At 35.5% G+C, this 18,936-nt stretch overlaps 1 protein-coding gene across 2 annotated transcripts; it reads right to left on the reverse strand.

The window, feature by feature from the left end:
* Positions 1 to 11,035: 11,035 nt before the first annotated feature.
* Positions 11,036 to 13,713, reverse strand: LOC107866177 (heavy metal-associated isoprenylated plant protein 31). 2 transcript variants are annotated; one of them, XM_016712345.2, is made up of 3 exons: positions 13,458 to 13,713; positions 13,279 to 13,360; positions 11,036 to 12,019 (listed from the first exon to the last, which is right to left on the reverse strand). In XM_016712345.2, the coding sequence occupies exons 2-3, from the start codon at positions 13,355 to 13,357 to the stop codon at positions 11,688 to 11,690; spliced, it is 411 nt and encodes a 136-aa protein (XP_016567831.1). In that variant the 5' UTR covers positions 13,358 to 13,360; positions 13,458 to 13,713; the 3' UTR covers positions 11,036 to 11,687. The 2 variants fall into 2 exon arrangements, with proteins under 2 accessions (XP_016567831.1, XP_016567830.1); XM_016712344.2 differs by having other exon boundaries at positions 13,454 to 13,710.
* Between the last annotated feature and the right edge of the window lie 5,223 nt (positions 13,714 to 18,936).

Here is an 18,936-nt window from a genome sequence, read left to right on the forward strand (position 1 = left end):
TCTTAAAGCTCATCATCCAAGAGCACTAAAAGAGAAAAACAACTAGGGTTGCATAATTAATCTTGAAGATTCAATTTCAAGGAAATTCCTCCGTCAATCATCAAGAATCTTCCTTCTAAGGTATGCGTGAGTTGATTCATGGACTCCTTTCGTCCATGAAGCTCAAGAACCATCTTCTAAATTATGTATTATGATATTTATATTATTGGTGGTTGATGTTCATATGGTTGGAGTTTGATGATGCCTAAGATGGGATCTTTGTATGTTTTGTGTGAGGATATGGTGGTATTTAACGTTTAAACATGTGAAATTAGTGGTTGAATGTTTGAAATCTTGATGAATCCACCTATGCGTAAGATGTGCATGTAAAGTGTTTGTGAAAATACCTAAGGGAATAAAAATCATGCTTTTATGACATAATAAGTCCTAAATGACTATTCCATGTTCTAAGTTTATGTTCAACGTGATCCCCATGCTATTGTCTTAAATTAAAGATGTTGTATGAGATGCTTATGATATTGTTGTGATATGGAATGACCATGTTATTGAAGCCATGCAAGTATATACATGTTGTGTGCATTCCTGATCATGTGATAGTTTGTTGAGAATAATTCTTATTATGAAATCCTTACTTATGATATTGTAAATTGTGGACTCCACTCTTAAGATCAAGTCAGTCATGTGTGTCAGTTTCCTTCCATCGAGTCCTGGGGGTACTTGTACTCAAAAACTACAGTTGTGTGCCTAGAGCTAGTGTCATGTTTCAAGACATCCTCAGTCAAGCTATGCTCCATAGATTTCAGTTAGTCACGTGACTCAAAAAAACTCAGAAATCTCAGTAGTTCTGTAGTCCCAGTACTTTTAGTACTCTCAGTCAAACCTCAGATCTCAAGTAGCTTTTTCGTCAGTCAACAAAACTCAGTAAATTCAGAATTGGTTCAGCTCAGTTAGTCAGTTCAGCTCAATTAATCTATTTAGTGTCTTTCAGTTGGGAGTTGGAACTAGCACCGAGCGAGTATGGGGATGGTAGTTTCCCCATCAGAGAGGTAGAACCGTTAGCAGCACTCCCTGTACTCCAGAACTACGTAGCCAGCACAGGACAGGAGTCACCCATCAGATTAAGGCTAAACTTGACTATTATATTGCCTTAGGATTGATTTTCTGTTCAGGGTAACCCGTCAGAGAGGCTTGACCATAGCAGATGTCTCTACCCGTGGCACGGTATTGACACCCTCCCAATCAGGGAAAAGATTGGACCCCACCAGTACAGTAGCAAGGCATGTCGGTTAGGTTACTACCTCCCATAGTCACAGTTACAGTTACAGTTTTAATATCAGTCTTCAGAGTAGAAATCAGGAATCAGGACTATCAGATACAGTCATCGATCTCAGTAAGGAACTTAGATAGTTCCATTGATTCCTGGATCATCCCATCAGATAGGCTTGGTCCCATATTCAGTTACTTATTATTAGATCTAGAGGTCACCCGGCAGACAGGCTTGATCTCAATCTCAGATTCAGTTGAGTATTCTCATTATCAGTTTCATAGATCACTCGTTAGCTAGGATTGATCTCAGACTTAGATGTTCAGATACAATAAGGAACTCAGATAGTTCCATTGATTCCTGGATTATCCCATCAGATAGGCTTGGTCCCATATTCAGATGCTTATTATTAGATCTAGAGGTCACCCGGCAGACAGGCTTGATCTCAATCTCAGATTCAGTCGAATATTCTCATTATCAGTTTCAGAGATCACTCGTTAGCTAGGATTGATCTCAGATTAGATGTTCAGATATATTTTAGAACTCAGATAGTTTAACCCAGAATTAGGACTATTAGATACAGTCATTCATGCTATCAGTTATCAGAACTAATGTTATTAGATATATCAGTTATCAAAATTCAGCTATTATTCATGATATATTATCAGTAAATACATGTCATCAGTATTTATACTCAGTAGTCATGTTATCATGATCTTAGTTTCAGGACTGTTATATACGGTCAATCAAATCAGTTCTTCATAATCAGAACTATCAGAAATAATCATTCCTTTATCAGTAATATAGTATCAGTCTCCCAGTATCCAATAATACAGTATCAGTTCCTCACTTATTAGTGAATTACATATCAATATCAGTAAACCCAGTCATTCAGTATCTCAGTATCAGTAAGCTCATGTTGTCAGTATTCATACTTAGTAGTCAGTATCTCCACAAGTTCAGTAGTAGTAACGTATGTATGTATGTATGTATGTATTCTCACGTTCATATTAGTCAACATGTTCATGCATATAAACCCCATGCATTTAGCCTACCCCCACGTATACTCAGTACTTTAGTTGTACTGACGCATTTACGCTATGGTGCTTTCTCTTATGTTACACCATAGGTTCTTAGGTGCAGATTCCAGATCAGCAGTAGCATTTCAGTAAGTAGTGAGTCCTCATCTTTCGAGGACATGATCGTTACATTTATTATTCCAGTATTTCAGTTTATTTTCAGTTTAGGGAGTTAGTTGGAGACATGTTCCTTCAACTCCTTATTCAGGCAGTTTAGAGGCATTCAGACGATTATAGAGTTTTCAGATTTAGACTTTCGTATTTTCAGTTTTGTTTTGGTACTGTGATACCACTTTATTTTAGATATCTTATTATTCAAGATTGAACCTTACACCCTCTTTGTTCATGTTTCTACATTTTATATGAATATTATGCAGTTACAGGTACAGATATCAGTCATGGGTTAGCTTGTGGTCCTTCGGGGTCATGAGCACCATGTAGCATTTCGATTTAAAAAATTGGGGTGTTACAGCCCATCAGATTGGGAAGTCAACCTAAAATACTTCATTTCATTTAACTACTACCTTTAATCATGCCCCCTCCGCGACTTTACTTCTACACCTTAAAATTTACTACATATCTTCTCACAAGCAGTACTAGTTTACAACTACTACAGAAAAAACAATCAAAGGGGTAAAGTCACTTAATAAGGATAGTCTATCTCAATCTTATAATACAACCCATTCAATCTTATCATCATATTCTAATTTCTCATATCATACTTACTTACCTAATCATACATCACAATGATCTTCAAAATTCAATAAGCACTAATGAGTCTCTACCTACAACTTATTAACTAATCTACCCTTTTTCATTCATAACCTATAACTGATTTGTATAACCATCATAACTATCCACTCTAGGCTCCTTCCCTAATTCGAATTGATAATAATCATAGCTAGCCACTTCTTTCACAGACTACCATACAATCTACAAATATTGTGACCACATTAGTCTATCACTATACAATGGCAACCCACTCCTCAATCCATGATTATACAACTAAAAATATTTATTTACGCAAATGTCACCCTCACTTTGACTAGTAAACTTGTGAATTCATGTCACCAACTTCTGGATCATCTCACTACCAATAGGTCATGACACTTTAACATATACTATTGCTCGAGTGGAAATACAGTTCTAATATTCTACTACACATCATTTCTTAAACATGACATCCGCAACAAAAATTTTATTAAAGAAAACTGAATACACTGTATACCTCAGGCTCAACCGTACAACTGATGCAGATAGGGGTATATGCTTAAATCAAAACACTTTAAAGCACCCATGGACTCCTATCAAGTCCTTGTGCAAATTCATAACTTTAGGGATAACTCAATCAGAGAGAACCACATCACTGGAAAAGCTAGACACTTGGACTTGTATCGCCTCGACAAGGGGGCATGGCCCATGAAATTAGAGTAACAAAGCAATTTGGGTAACTTTCTTATGGATGACACTATAGCACGAATTGAAGTAGAAAGAATAAGAAATAACTCCTAAATGCCCGGTAGCCTCCTGATTATAAGTGTGGTGCACAACACACCCATAAGCAAGACTCTACTAGACATGATTTTGCAGACACCCTAGGACCATGAACCGTGCTTTAATACCAAGTTTGTCACGACCCAAATTGGGGCCCTGGCCGTGACAGGCATCCTGAACCATGAAGGCCTGAGAGCCCTTCTAACTTGCAGTCATATACACTATTCATATATAAAGAGAAAATACGAAAATACATAACAAAACGGAATCATGGTTAACTTTTATTTCAAAATACTCAATACTGAAATAAGTTCATAAAGATCAACAACATCTAACACTAGTCTGCAAAATCTCTACTAACTAAAAATCTTTGTTTGAAGACTGGAACAAGGCCCCCGGTCGGACCATATATCAAAAATCAAATAACAATTACTTATACATTAGTCCTTCCAAAATAAGGAAGGCTCACTAACTTTCAATCTCAGACCAATCAATCTATGGCTTAGCGGGACCCTGGCATTTTTCTCAGCTTTTGAAATATGAGGGGGGGGGGGGGGGTCAATACATATGTACTAGTATGTGAAACAAATCCAAAAAATAGCATCTTTAATACACAATATAGATGAGAGCATTTCGTAAAACATTACAAATAAGATAAGTAAACACATGGGCATAATTTAGAATTTTCCAAAGCTTTCTTGCAAACACGACTCAACACTTATTACTCTTCCGAGATAACCGGTCCACCCTACAAATCTGTACTTCCATAGGATATATAGAATCCGCCCTTGACTCGGCGGCCAAGCCTCCAATCCAAGTATGCCGCAAGGATTGGAGTTCTTAATAGTGTACTACACCCCCTTACAAGTATACCATGACATCACCCTTACATGGCATCCACATTATTTCCCCTTTTAGGATAATACCCATATCGGCAACTACGGTTCCCATCAATGAGCCTTACACTCAAATATCTTCTTCAGGTAACCGACTAGCTCTCTTAAGCCCAATTTTTAATTCTTAGAAAACATACTTCATTCTTTCAAAACACTCAATACTTATTCTATTAAGGGCATGTCATCACCGGGTATCGGCAACCCTGACTTGCAAGTCATTCATATAGTATCAAATTCCATGTCCATCTCATTTAGAACATGCAAATGACCACCAATGATTCAAAATGTTATAAGAGAGTCATCACTTTGGAATCTCAAGAAAAACTTATGCAATCATCCTCTTTTTGCAAGACTAAAACATTTGGTGGCCATGTTAATTGTTCAATCACATGCAACTCTTCTATTTAATGCAAAGAGTTTAACTATATCAAGAGAACTTCCTGCTCATCATATCGTAAAACATGCTAATCATCATGATGTTGAGAAACTTACTTTTAAAACGTGGTCTATGCATTCAAAATGACCCACAATTCAAATAAAGAATATACTTCATAACAAGAGGGGAAGTTCATTAATCGTGCTCTCAATTTGAACCCTTCAAAGATAATTCGTAAACACATGTCTCTCTCTCTAGATATATAATTGCAAATTTAATTCCAAATAAAGAGGATCTAAACCAATATATACTTCTATCAAAACAAAACCATGATGCATATAATTCAATTATTATCAAAACCCCTTTTTTGAAACATAGTTGTATATCTTTAAATTTGATAAAAATGTTTAAACCCATGCCCATTGAGTTTAAGGATAGTCCCACATACCTTAATTGATGAAGAATTTGTGAAAAGATCAAACCTTTAAACTTGGAAGAGCAAACCCTAGTTGTTTTTCTCTTCTTGTGTTTTAGAAAGATGAACTACGGATTTAAGATAGTTAAAACATTAATAATGACCCTAATTTTGTCTATAAATGTTTAAGGACAGTTTTGGAATGTAAAAAGACTTGTTTGCCCTTGAAATAACTCAAAATGAAGCTCCTACACCGTAAAACATAGGGTTTACGGCGCAAACCCCATGGAAAACCTTGAGGTTTGCATTGCACAAACTATGGGAAACATTAAAGTTTGCAACTCCTAAGCCATCGGCAAGCCTGGATAGTATCTCACTCAAATCTCATAACTTTTGACTCCGGACCCGGATTAATGAACAGTTAGAGGCGTTGAAAAGAAGACTCAAAGATCTTTTATTTGATATATAGTAGGCCCTATAACTCATCATATTCTAGGAGTAATAGTCAATGTAAGTCGACCCAAGTTGAAACATCCACTAAAACTTGATTGATAGAAAAGTTTTTAATTCGTCTTTGAGTTAGAAGATTTTTGTGACATCAATTCATATTCAAAGGTACTATAGAATTGATCACCACACATATATTATCAAGGAATCATTTGATTCGAGTCTATACGCGTAGAAACGATGGTCTAAATTCTAGCCCAAAGGTGCGGGCTGTTACAATATTCCTAAAAAATAAATTCTGGCAAGATGTTGACTCTCAACAATGTTCTCCATGTTCCTACTATTAGGAAGAACTTAGTTTAGATTATACTTCTCATTAAAAACAGGTTTAAGTATGTGTTTGCCTTAGATAAAGTTGATAAGCAAGAATGAAACGTATGTAGGAAAGGATCACGTCAATGAGGTCCTTTTTAAACTTGATGTAATGCCTGTTGAAATGAACAAAGTTTAGGATTATTCTTACTTTTTAGAATCAAATAATTTATGGCATAGTCGTTTAGGACATGTTAATTACAAAACCTGTGAAAATTGATTAGTTTGAAAGTCTTACCTAACTTTGAGTGCAATAAATCAAAGTGTCAAATGTGTGAAATCTAATTATGCTAAGCATCTGTATAAGTTTGTCAAAAAGAATTCCAATACCTTACACTTAATCATACAGACATTTATGACATAAAATCAATACCATTTCATGGTGGGAAAAAAATATTACATAACTTTTATTGACGATTACACTAGATATTGTTATGTTTATTTGTTAAATGGTAAAGATGAAGAAATAGACACATTTAGGCAATATAAAGCTGAAGTTGAAAATTAGTTGGATAAAAAGATCAAAATGATAAGAAGTGATACGGGTGGAGAGTATGAATTTCCTTTTGTGGAGATATGTTTAGAAAATTGAATTGTCCATCAAACTAATAACCCGTATTCACCTCAATCAAATGGGATTATATTGTAGAATGAGAAAAAACAAATATTAAAGAAAATGATAAATGCATTACTTATAAGTTCAGCTTTACCGCAAAACTAATGGGAGAAAGCTATCCTTACAACAAATTGAATACTTAATAGAGTTATCCATGACAAGACACATTCTATTCCATATGAAGTATGAAAAGGAAGGAAACACAGCTTTAAATGTTTCAAAATATGTGGGTGCCTAGCTAAAGGCCTAGTTTCTATACCTAAAAGGGTAGAAATAGGACTTAAGACTGTGGATTGTGTGCTCATCGAATATGCTACAAGTAGTAAAGCATGTTGATTTTTGGTTCATAAATCCAAACATCTAGATATTCATGAAAATATGATAATTGAATCAGATAATGATCAGTTCTCTTAACATATTAATCTGTATAAAATTAGACATGAGCTGTCTAGTGTAGGATTTAACGACCTCGATATGAACCAAATAAAAATATACTTAATGATGAGAATCCAAGGTGCAGTACACGACAAAGAACGTAAACTTCATTTGGATCAAATTTTGTAATATTTCTTCTTGAAAATAAGCCTCAAACGTTTAAAGAAGCGATGTCATCTTCGGCCTCATCTTTTTTAAAAAGAGGCAATCAATAGTGAGATTGATTCAATCTTGAGCAACCATACTTAGAAATTGGTTGATCTTCCTCCAAAAAATAAACCTTTAGTTCTGAATGGATCATTAAAAGGAAAATGAAAGTTGGTGGCATTATTAATAAATACAAGGCAAGACTTATTGTAAAAGGCTTTAGATAAAAAAAAGGGCCTTGATTACTTGAACACATACTCACCTTTAATAAGGATAATGTTTATTTAGATGTTGATAGCATTAGCGATGATATATGATCTTGAAATTCATCAAATGGATATAAAAACAACATTCTTAAATGGAGAATTTGAGAAAAAAATTTACATGGAACAACCCGAGGGTTTTGTGGTTCCTGGTAAAGAAAAGAAAGTGTACAAACTTGTTAAGTCACTTTATGAACTATAACAAACACCCAAACAGTGAGATGAAAAGTTTGACCAAATCATATTGGCAAATAATTTCAAAATAAACGAATGTGATAAATATGCTTACATTAAAGACACTTCAAATCACAAAGTCATTGTTTGTTTATATGTGGATGATGTGTTGATCATAAGTAGAGATATTTCTAATGCTACAAAACGAATGCTTGAGAACAAGTTTGATATGAAAAAACTTGAAATTATGGATATGATCTTAGGGATAATAATTCACATAACTCCACAAGGGTTGACATTGTCACAGTCTTAATACATAGAAAAAGTACTTGACAAATTTAAGTATTTAGACTTCAGTATTGCCAAGACCCATTAGACATGAGCTTTACACTTCAAAAGAATGAAGGTAAAAGTGATTCACAGTTGAACTACGCAATAGTTTTGGGAATTTTGATGTATATCATGAATTGTACACAACCAGACATAGCATATGATATTAGTAAATTGAATCGGTACCCGAGTAACCCCAATTATACTCATTGGATAGCAATGAAAGAGTTTTGGGATATCTAAACATACTCAAGACTATTCTTTGCATTAACAAATATCCAATAGAAATTTAAGGATATAGTTATGCATCACCGGATCGCATGAAGTAAAATTCATGAGTGGATATGTATTTACTTTAGATGGAGGAGCAGTCTCTTGAAAATCATCCAAATAGACATGTATTGCCTTCTCTACAATGAAATTTGAATTTATCACATTAGATAAAGTCGATGAAGAAGCCGAATGGCTTCAAAATTTTTTGAAAGATATTACTTATTGGCCCAAACTTTTAGCATCAGTATGCATATACTGTGATAGTCAAGCAACAATAGGTAGGGCAGAAAGCATGATGTATAACGGTAAATCTCATCATACAAAACGAACAGAATACTGTAAGGAACTACTATCTAGTGGAATTATCATGATTGACTATGTGAGGTCAAAGAATAATGTGTCAGATTCACTTACAAAAGGACTATCTAGGGAGGGAGTTGTGAGATCATCGAAGGAAATGAGTTTATAGCCTAGGACAAGTCATCATGGCAGTAACTCTACCTAGCATACTGGAGATCCCAAGAGTTAGGTTCAAGGAGATCAAACAAAGTTGTGACTGATGGTTCAACATTGTCAATACACTCAACTCATTCTCATGATGAAGATAATGTTCAAAAAATAAGAATAAGGCTTATGGTTGAAGCTTTTTAATGATTCTTAATTTTGGTAGGTTTGACCAAATAGTTTGATCTACAAGATTAAACGTTTAGGAATTACCTACATGAGGGTGAAGTGGAAACCGTTTCAAAGAGAATGATAGTAAAGGCATATTCTCTTAGCTCTAATGAAACAGGACGTGTTCATGGATGAAACGGATAAAATCGTGAGAACCATAAACGATAAAAAACTGGTTGTGTGACTTGTGTTGTCTAGGTGTACATTAAAGCTCGACGGTTCAAAGATATCACATATATCGATTGACCGAGTACATCCGATGCAAGTTCACTACGGAAAGTTCAAAGAGAGACCCACTTATCTAGATGCAACTAGTCTTTGCTTGTAAATAACACACTTGTCCATAAATTTATTATAAAATAGTCATTCGCCATTCATGTGGGGGATTGTTAGATTTTAAGAGGTATGAATGAATGAATAGGTGTTTTTTTCGAAAAGACACCAAGAGAAAGGATGAAATTTGAATTGACACCTTTTTAATTTGGATGGTTATGACCTTTTCGAGGGATTGTGACATTTTTGAAGACTTGAACTTTTTTCAAAGAGTTGCACCTTTATGAAGGGGTGCACCTTTTTGAACCATTGCTTTTTCGTGAAGCAACACCTTGATGGCTATAAATACCTAAATTTTTCCTCAGGTATAGAGATGAAAATTTCAAGAAAAAAAACTCATATTTCTTGAAAAACTCTAGTGTGATTTGCTATCGTTGAGTGTATTTGTAGTTTGATAGAATGTAAGGTACCATTATTCTGGAAAAGTGATTCATTTTATTCTAGGAGGATATATTTCATAATCTCGGGTACTTGAGGGGAATAGTGTACTTAAGGACACAACGTGAATTCAGTGGACTTAAATATTTTTGTTTCATCTCTTTTTTCTTAAAGTTGGTTTTACTGTTTTTCCAGAAAATAGTTTGAACTCTATATTGATAGTTCTTCAATTGTTTGAACTTGTGTTTGAAGTTCTTGAAACTTCATTTTGATAGTTCATAAGTTGGTTGAACTTGTGTTGAAGTTCTTAACATTTGATTTTTTTTATTTTCAAGAAAATAATTTGAAGTTCATTTTTGGTTGTTCCTAAGTTAGGTTGAACTTATTGTTAAAAGTTAAAAGTTGTAAATATAGAGTTTAAACTTCATTTGATTATTCATATGTTAATTTGAACATGTGTTTGAAGTTATTGTTGAAAAAATAAAGATTTGACTAAACCCGAGAAAAACAACAATTTTTTTATTTCATTATTTAGATAACAATTTTTTTTAAAATGTATCAAGACGCATATGTATCAAGGCGAAATATATATATATAAATCAAAAACTGTAAAATGTGGTATATTAAGTAATTAGGTAAAATTGTGATAAAAAAAGTTATTAGTACCTTAATGTATGATATTTATGTAAGTTACCCAAAAATTAATTATCAGCCCATTTAAAGGACAATTCGTACAATTTCAAAGAACTTATTGACATATGGGCAAATCATAAAATCTTAAATTGTGTAATGGCATTGGCTCTACCTAGATATAGAAGGGGGTTAGCCTTTATACAGACGAAAAAAAGATTGTAGAGAGGGTGGATTACCGGAAGAGCTTTAGGAAAGCAAGTATAGATATAACTATTTGTTTCCGAAGTTTAGTAACTAGTCATTTCTTTTCTGCTTGAGGCTTTGAAGATGCTAACACCGTTCCTGAAAGGTGGTTAAATTCTCTAGGGTGCTCTTTAGGCGTAAATATTGGTTGTCTATGATAATATCTCATAATTTACCGGGAAAAAAAAAAACTTAAAATTGCAAAGATGACCCAAATTACAAAATTTTCTGCCACCAAATTACAGCTTAGTGAAACAAGCTTCCAACACAAACACTGATTGTATCACTGAACCTAATATATGAAATACTAATGAAATAAGGAGCAACAATTGACTGGGAAATAAGTAACTATGAAGGGATTACTAGAAGGAGATGAGAAGCAGTGAACACAGACTAGGGGATGAGATATAGAGTTTGCCTAAGCACATACAATACGCATAAATCACGTTTCTTTTCTAATCCCAAGTCGTATTTAACCAAATGATAATTGGGTCTAGATCCCAAATAAAACTCTCCAACATTTCAATCGGCTTAATAATCTTACGTCTCATTCACCCCTTCAGCCCATCGGTGTGTATGTAATAAGTTTGGTTCACAACACGCAGCCTTCACGTTGTGGTGGCTATCTTGATTCATATCTACTTTAAGAAAAATTTCTCGCAGGAACAATATCACGAGGCCTAATGCACTACATAGATGCATCAGCGACATAAATTAAACCCAACAAATCTAACAACACTAGAATAATTGTAATTTGTAAGCACTAGCACTGACCTAATTAAAATACAAAAATTAAGGAGATGTATGAAGTTCAAAATCCCCAAAGGCATATGAAGAATGCATCTCACATGATGGAGCATGCGTGGGGGTTGTCATCGCTGAAAAGAGAAGCAACTGCTTCATCTGATGCAACTGCAACTGAATAAACTGCTGGAGTGTGGAAGAATGTGTGTACACTTGGTGCTGCGACGTTTCTTGAGGTATCGTAGTAATGGCTGATAATGTGATTTGGATATTGATAAAATGAAGCAAAATGTGAGTATCCAACTGGATATGGCCATGGCTCTGCTGCTTTCCCTGTCCGCTTTAGTGCCTTTAGCACTTTCTTCTCTTCCAATCCGTACCCTCTTACCGTAACTTTCTGGGTTTCCATGTCAATTTCTATACTGTCTACACCTGATGAAATTTGTTCTCAAGGAATAAATAACAAGTACATGATGATGTATGTTTAATTTGTGTAGAAGTTGTCCTTCAATCTACAATTTCAAATGTATTCTAATTTTTATTTTATAATAGTAGTATCCAGGTCGACAATTATTTCACTGTATACCCGTTTACTCGTGGCAATGCAGCTCTGTCCATGAAAGCTTACTTAAGCACATGGGGAGAAATAATCACCTAGTGCATTTTGTTTCTAATGGGATTTGTTCGAATCGTGTACTATTTAACTTAAAGTCACATCAAATGGAAATCCTGGCTAGACCAACTAATTAATTGTTTGAAACAATTGGCACTTGTATTGCTAACGCCAGAATCTTCTCTAAGAGGCTCAAACTAAATAAACACAAAAGAAACTAAAGGGGGTTTAACAGATTATACATACATAAAAAATTATTTTAACTAAATATAAGTAGCTTAATTTTCAACCGAAAAGATTTGGTGAACCCCTCGATCTTATCTGGCCCTGCCTCTGCTACTACTTTCACTTAACAAGTTAACACCATCTATTCCATCATAGCAATTTTGTTCCAAAAAATTTGCATTATATATAATAGTTGGAAACATTTCCTTCTGGTTGCATACACAGTGTTATTTGTACCTGAAACCAACTTAATGCTATCCATATTACTCCTAATCTTAATAGTAGTACTGTTTTCTTACATTTAATTTTCTAGGGAGGACTCATCGATAACCCTTACCACTCATTTGTACAGAAAAGGGAAAGCACTATATCATCTCTTCTAGTAATACATTTACTTGAGACAGCGTACACATCACCTTCTCAAACCTCACTAGTGGGATTACAGTGAATCGTGACCTATCTCAAGCTCAAAAGCTAACTCATGAGGTGAAGATTATCTAAGTCAATATAATCAAACTACCAGTCCATTCCCTGTGGGACTTTTTACCCACTCTAACACCCCTCACGCCCAAATCCAACTGACATTGGCGCATCGATCGGGAACCCAAAACGGGGATGGACCTAGCTCTGATACCATGTCAATAATGGACCTTGGGTATAGCTCAACCTCAAAAGCTAGCTCATGAGGTGAGGATTATCCAAGTCATATAAGCAAACTACCAGTCCATTTTCCAACCAATGTGAGGCTTTTTTACCCACTCTAACAATGCTATTGTTGTAGGTGTTGTTCCAGGTATACATGGAGAAAGAAAACTCATTTTTGGTCGTGATAGTGATGAGCAATGTGACTGACCTTTAAGTTTGAAAAGAGCTTTTCTTAGCTTGGCAGCACATCCTTCACAATCCAAGTTTGGAACTCTTATCTCCACCATGATCTTCAAGATATAAGATAATAACATCATCCATATTTTTACTCCAAAAATATTATATATACATAGAAATTAAAGAGACGAAAAAGAGAGACTTACAGACATGTTGATGGAACAATGTAGTTGAATTCAAGACTTTTGAGAAAGAGAGGCAGCCTTGCGTTGGTCTTCTAGACCTTAATTCTAGTGAGTCAACAAAACTCTGGCTCTCTTTAAATTTGTTTCAAGTATACTAGGTTCTGCACCCTTATATTTATGCAACTTAATTCTAACAAGTCACCTTACCTAACACCAAGTTTGTGTATTTATGAAGCTAGCTAGGTTGGACAGAGGTACTAATTACTGCTCCCTTCATCAAAACATAACATTGCTGAGTGTTGCATTGGTTTTTGAAATTTGAAAGGTCGGCCGATTTCACGCGTGGACGATTGGGACGTTGGCGTGATCATCACCTTTAACCCCCACCACCCCAATGGCCCAACCCCCAAAACACCTTTCTCTGCTTCTACTTTATTATAATTTTTTACTATATACCATAAAAAGTTATTGAGACAAAGATACTATCATATCATATGTAGCCAATTAAGTTGACAACTGGACCACTTCTACCTAGTGTGCCAAAACAATGTTGTTGCATGCTTTCATGCAAGCTTTGTGTAACAACCTAAAACTATGTGAATTTGTGATTTTGTATGATTTGACTGTTTTATTCTTCTCCATAGTTGCATTATGATATTTCTGGAGTATGGAGTGATTGGCATAATTTTCTATGCATTTTGGTATCATTTATGCAATATTGTGGTTTTTTATGGTTTTGAGAGTCTTATTTTGGACTTATGTGGATATCTTTTGATCCATGCGACGAATGGCTGAAAGGACTAGGCCAGCAGCTCCGGAATATCGATTTTAGGCTAGGTAGACTTTTGGTTCGGGTCCCAGTGCACCCGAGCTCCTTTCGACCTATTGGTCGGAAAGTTGAAAAATTAGAAATATGGGTGTGGGATCCACATTTGATCGAAATGACCTCGGATGGAAAATCCGACTTCGCCAGAAGATCCGAAATGTTGATTTTAGGGTGTTAGGATATTTGGTATGATTTTACGGCTTTCAAAATCTCATTTCGATCCTCGGTTTGAAAAATTGTAATTTCTAGTTTCGGGGGTCAACTTTGTGAAAACGACGTTTTCTTGAAAATATGATATCGTCATCGCATTCGGAACGTCGAATTTAATGTGATTGCATAGTTCGTTTGCATAAATCGGACTCCAAACGAATCCTGGGCACCCCGTCGAATTCCATTTCGACTTAAAGGAAAAAAATCTGAACAGCTATCGCAGAAAATCTGCAATAAATAGCAGATTTTTCACGCGTTTTAGTCCATTTTGCTAATTTTCATCTTGGCTCCTGGGAGTTAAACCTTAAAATAGTTTGAGAGCTTAAAAGTGAAGTTTGTGGGAGCTTGGGAACATAGATTAACATATATTTCTTGGTTTTATTACGGATTTAAGGTAAAAATTCATCCATTTTCTTAATAATTTCTTTATAAATTCCTCAAAACCCCAAAAATTTTAGGGCATGATTTTAAACCAAAATTTCACTTTTTTCACTTGAATAATATATTTATCTCATAATTACAAGTTTTTCATTAATTTAACCTTCAAAACAACTCCGATTCTTGATTTTAATCTGGATTTCAAAATTTTACCCGGTAAAGCTCAAAAATGATTTTTATTCGATTTGAACCCCGATTTTTACTCGATTTAACTTGAGTTTTCAGCTATAGGTTCCTAAGAATATGGGAAACATGTTTTTGTAGTAAAGTTTCAATTTTTCCCTTCTTTTTCGAAAATTCATTTTGGGGATCCGTTTTGACCCTAAATCAAAAGTAGTCAATATGGGTGTCGTTGGTTTTATTTTGACGCGTAGATTTCATATTTGATATTTTTAGTAGAGTTCAGAATTATTCGTAAAAAGTAAGATCGCGGGTTCAAGTGTAGCGAACCGGTTTCGGCTTTCAAGGTAGGTTATGGCTTAACTCTTTTAGATTGGGTTGAGTAGTAAATGATGATACAAAATGCATGTTAAGGGTGGGAACTAATCATGAAAATGGAAATTTATGTGTTGTGTCTGTGTGGGGGCCTATATGTGATGTAATTGTCGAAATTGAGTTATTATGTGATATGTGTGACCGTGTGGGGTCCTATGTGATATTGATAATCTTGAATACATGTGAATAATTGTATTGTGTTGTTAAAATGCTTAATGTGGTACCATTGGTGTATTGTGATTATATTCATACTTTATTGGCATATGGGACATATGAAAATTCATGGATGAAACGAAAATAATGAGTGGATATTGGCTCATGTGGTTGTGTAAATGTATCATTGTAGTTGGCTGTGAAAATATGTCATGTGTTTAGTTGTGGAGATAGTCATTGTGATTGGTTGTGGGCATTACATCTTCATATCATACTCATTCATGAAATATTGGTACCACCATGGCAACATCTGAGAAACACTGCAATACCTTTTTAAAAGATATGGTAACACCTTATAAAACTCTTTCTGAGGGATGTACCGAAAAGCAGATATGAGATATGTAGATTGTATATCAGTTGACGAATCCCCCCATGGGTCCTATGTCGGGAAGCTTTAGCTCCGTAGGTATATACAGGGATTGTGCGACGATCTCAGAGGTTGTGCGACTACCTTGTGCATCATCATCATCATCATCACATACATTGCACTTACTTTATTATATTTATGTTGTGTTGTATTGCCTTATTGACTTGTCATCTATGTATTTGTCTTATCTTCCTTTAATTGTATTTGATTATCTTGTATCTACATGTTCTCTATTGTTCTATTTATATGTGACATAATGTATACTTGTGTTCTATATCTTGGTGTGTCATTGTAATATATGTGATATATATTAGGATTGTTAGTGCAAGCGGTGGGCTACCATTGTGGGACATTTTTTGATTGCAGGTAACGTGCCCTTAATGTATATTTTGTATGCTTATTTACTATTTGCTTGGTCGGCCTATGATACCTACTGAGTACAAGTGGAATGTACTCATGCCTACTGCGCCCTTTTGGTGCAGGTCCTAGCTCGAGTATGCCTCAGATTTCTTGACTCAGGCGATTGTTAGAGCTTCCAAAGTAGCGGTTGGATATTCATGCATCCGAAGTTCACCTCTATCTTTCTAAAGTAGTTATGTCTTTATTAGTATTCAGAGATAGATATTATTCCTTTTGTGGTTATTTTTCCAATGTATTTGACTCTTGAATTGTATTAGTAGTTCTTACACTATTGACACCTAGTTTTGGGCATGATTGATATTTTGGATAAGTACTTTCCACATTGTTATGATTACTTATATGGTTCAGCTTCGTTCTAGAAGCCTTACCTTGGGATATTTTTTGTTTTTTCCTCCGTTCTTATCAGTTTGGGTGATAGGCTTACTTGTCAAGGTATGCCATAATAAGTGCCATCATGACCCTAGTTTTTGGATCGTGATAAAATTGGTATCAGAGCAACCAGGTTTCATTGGTCTCAACGGTGTAGGAATGAGATGTCTGATAGAGTCTCACAGATCGGTATGTAGACATCCGTATCTATCTTCGAGAGGCTATAGGACGCCTTTAGGAAACTTTCCTTATTTTATTCTTTATCGTGCAAAGTTCTTACATACCTTGTGTTCTAAGTTGTGTTTCACTCTTTCTGCGTCAATGGTGTGGCTTATACTACTATCAATTGATAAATGCTGTGAGAAATTAGTGGATGTCATTTGTCGGTTGTAGGCTTGTTAATGCTCCTGAGTTGTCATGCAATCAGTTTGTTGATGCCTTTCTGGAGAGATTTGTGCCTCAGTTTGAGAGATCGTATGCGGGACGAGTTTGATCATTTGGAGCAGGGCTCCATGACAGTTTCTTTTAGTATAAGGCATGCTTCCATGCCCGGTCCTGATATTTCTATGATAGCATTTTCACCGGGTTTGAGAAGATTCAAAAGTTTGTGAAGGGTTTGGTTGTCTCTCTTCAGTTGGCTACGTCTCATATAGTTATGCTTGGAGCTACTCTTTAGAGTATTGTGGATCACGCTAAGATAACAGAGGGTATTATTAGTGTATCTCAGGGAGGCGCCAAGAGGGTGTGTCATTTTGGTGAGTTTAGGAGTCTAACCTATCGAGGTAGAGATTTTAGAGGTTCTCGTGGATATAATAGTAGGCCAGTGTAGGTGAATTTATAGAGTTCAGCTGGTGGATCTTCTGGTTCAGCAGTTCAGGGTGGCCGTTTAGGCTCAGTTGTACTTTCTCTTGTTGAGACTGGTCGTAGAGGTTGCTATGTGTGTGATGAGATTGGCCATGTGGCCAAGGACTGTTGTTGTTGTATGTTTAGAGCTACTCCTATTTTAGTTGTGAGAGGTAGGGGTTCTACCAAATGTGCAATAGATAGAGATGGTAGATCCCGTGTTGGTGGTTGTGGGGCTACTCAGCCAGTTGGTAGTCGTGGATAGTGTTATGCTATACCAGCCAGACCTGAGATAGAGGCTTCTGATATTTTGATTACGGGTATCATCTCCGTTTGTTTCAGATCTGCATTTGTATTATTTGATCCTGGATTGACTTTCTCCTATGCATCTGTGTATTTTACTTTGGGTTTTGATTCTGTTACTGAGCCTCTTTCCATGCTTATTTATGTATCTACCTCGGTAGGTGATTCTTTAGTGGTGGATCGGGTGTATCCATTTTGTGTTGTGACTTTTGCTGGGCGTGAAACTTTGATAGACTTGCTTGTATTAGACATGGTCGATTTTGATACTATTTTGGGTATGGATTGGTTGGATCCTTCTCATGCCGTCCTAAATTGTTATGTCAAGACTGTGACTTTAGCTTCGTCGGGTATGCCAAGGATAGCTTGGAAGGGTACACTTCATTCGGGTCCTAAGAGGATTATATCTTATGTTTAGGCTCGTAATTAGTTGAGAAGGGGTGTTTATATTACTTGGACCATATTCGTGACACTAGTATTATTTTGCCTCCTTTCTTGGATTTTGTCCTTGTCGTCCGTGATTTTATGGATGTGTTCCCTACAGACTTGCCAAGTATGCCATCGGATCGAGATATTGATTTTATTATTGATGTTGAGTCAGGAAACAAGCCCATTTCTATCCCTCCTTACAGGATGGCCCCAATAGAGTTGAAAGGAACTGAAGGATCAATTGCAGGATTTGTTCGATAAGGGGTTTATCTGACCTAGTGTTTCACCTTGGGGTGCGCCTGTCTTGTTTGTGAAGAGAAAGGATGAGTCTATACGGATGTGAATTTATTATCACCAATTGAATAAGGTGATGGTTAAGAATAAGTGTACTTTTCTTTGCATTGATGATTTGTTTGATCAACTTTGGGTGTTATAGCATTTTTGAGGATTGATTTGAGATTCGTTTATCACCAGTTGAGGATTAGAGCATCGAATATTATGAAAATAGCTTTTCGGACTCGATATAGTCATTATGAGTTCTTGATCATGTCTTTTGGTTTGACCAATTCTCCTGCCGCGTTCATGGAGTTGATA

Source organism: Capsicum annuum, chromosome 3, assembly GCF_002878395.1.
Source record: "Capsicum annuum cultivar UCD-10X-F1 chromosome 3, UCD10Xv1.1, whole genome shotgun sequence".
Taxonomy (NCBI): domain Eukaryota; kingdom Viridiplantae; phylum Streptophyta; class Magnoliopsida; order Solanales; family Solanaceae; genus Capsicum; species Capsicum annuum.

Excerpts from the sequence above, each read along its gene's own strand:
- LOC107866177 (XM_016712344.2), bottom strand. Across the intron at positions 12,020-13,278 it reads AGCTCTTTTCAAACTTAAAG|GTGTAGACAGTATAGAAATT; the intron begins GTCAGTCACATT and ends AAATTTCATCAG.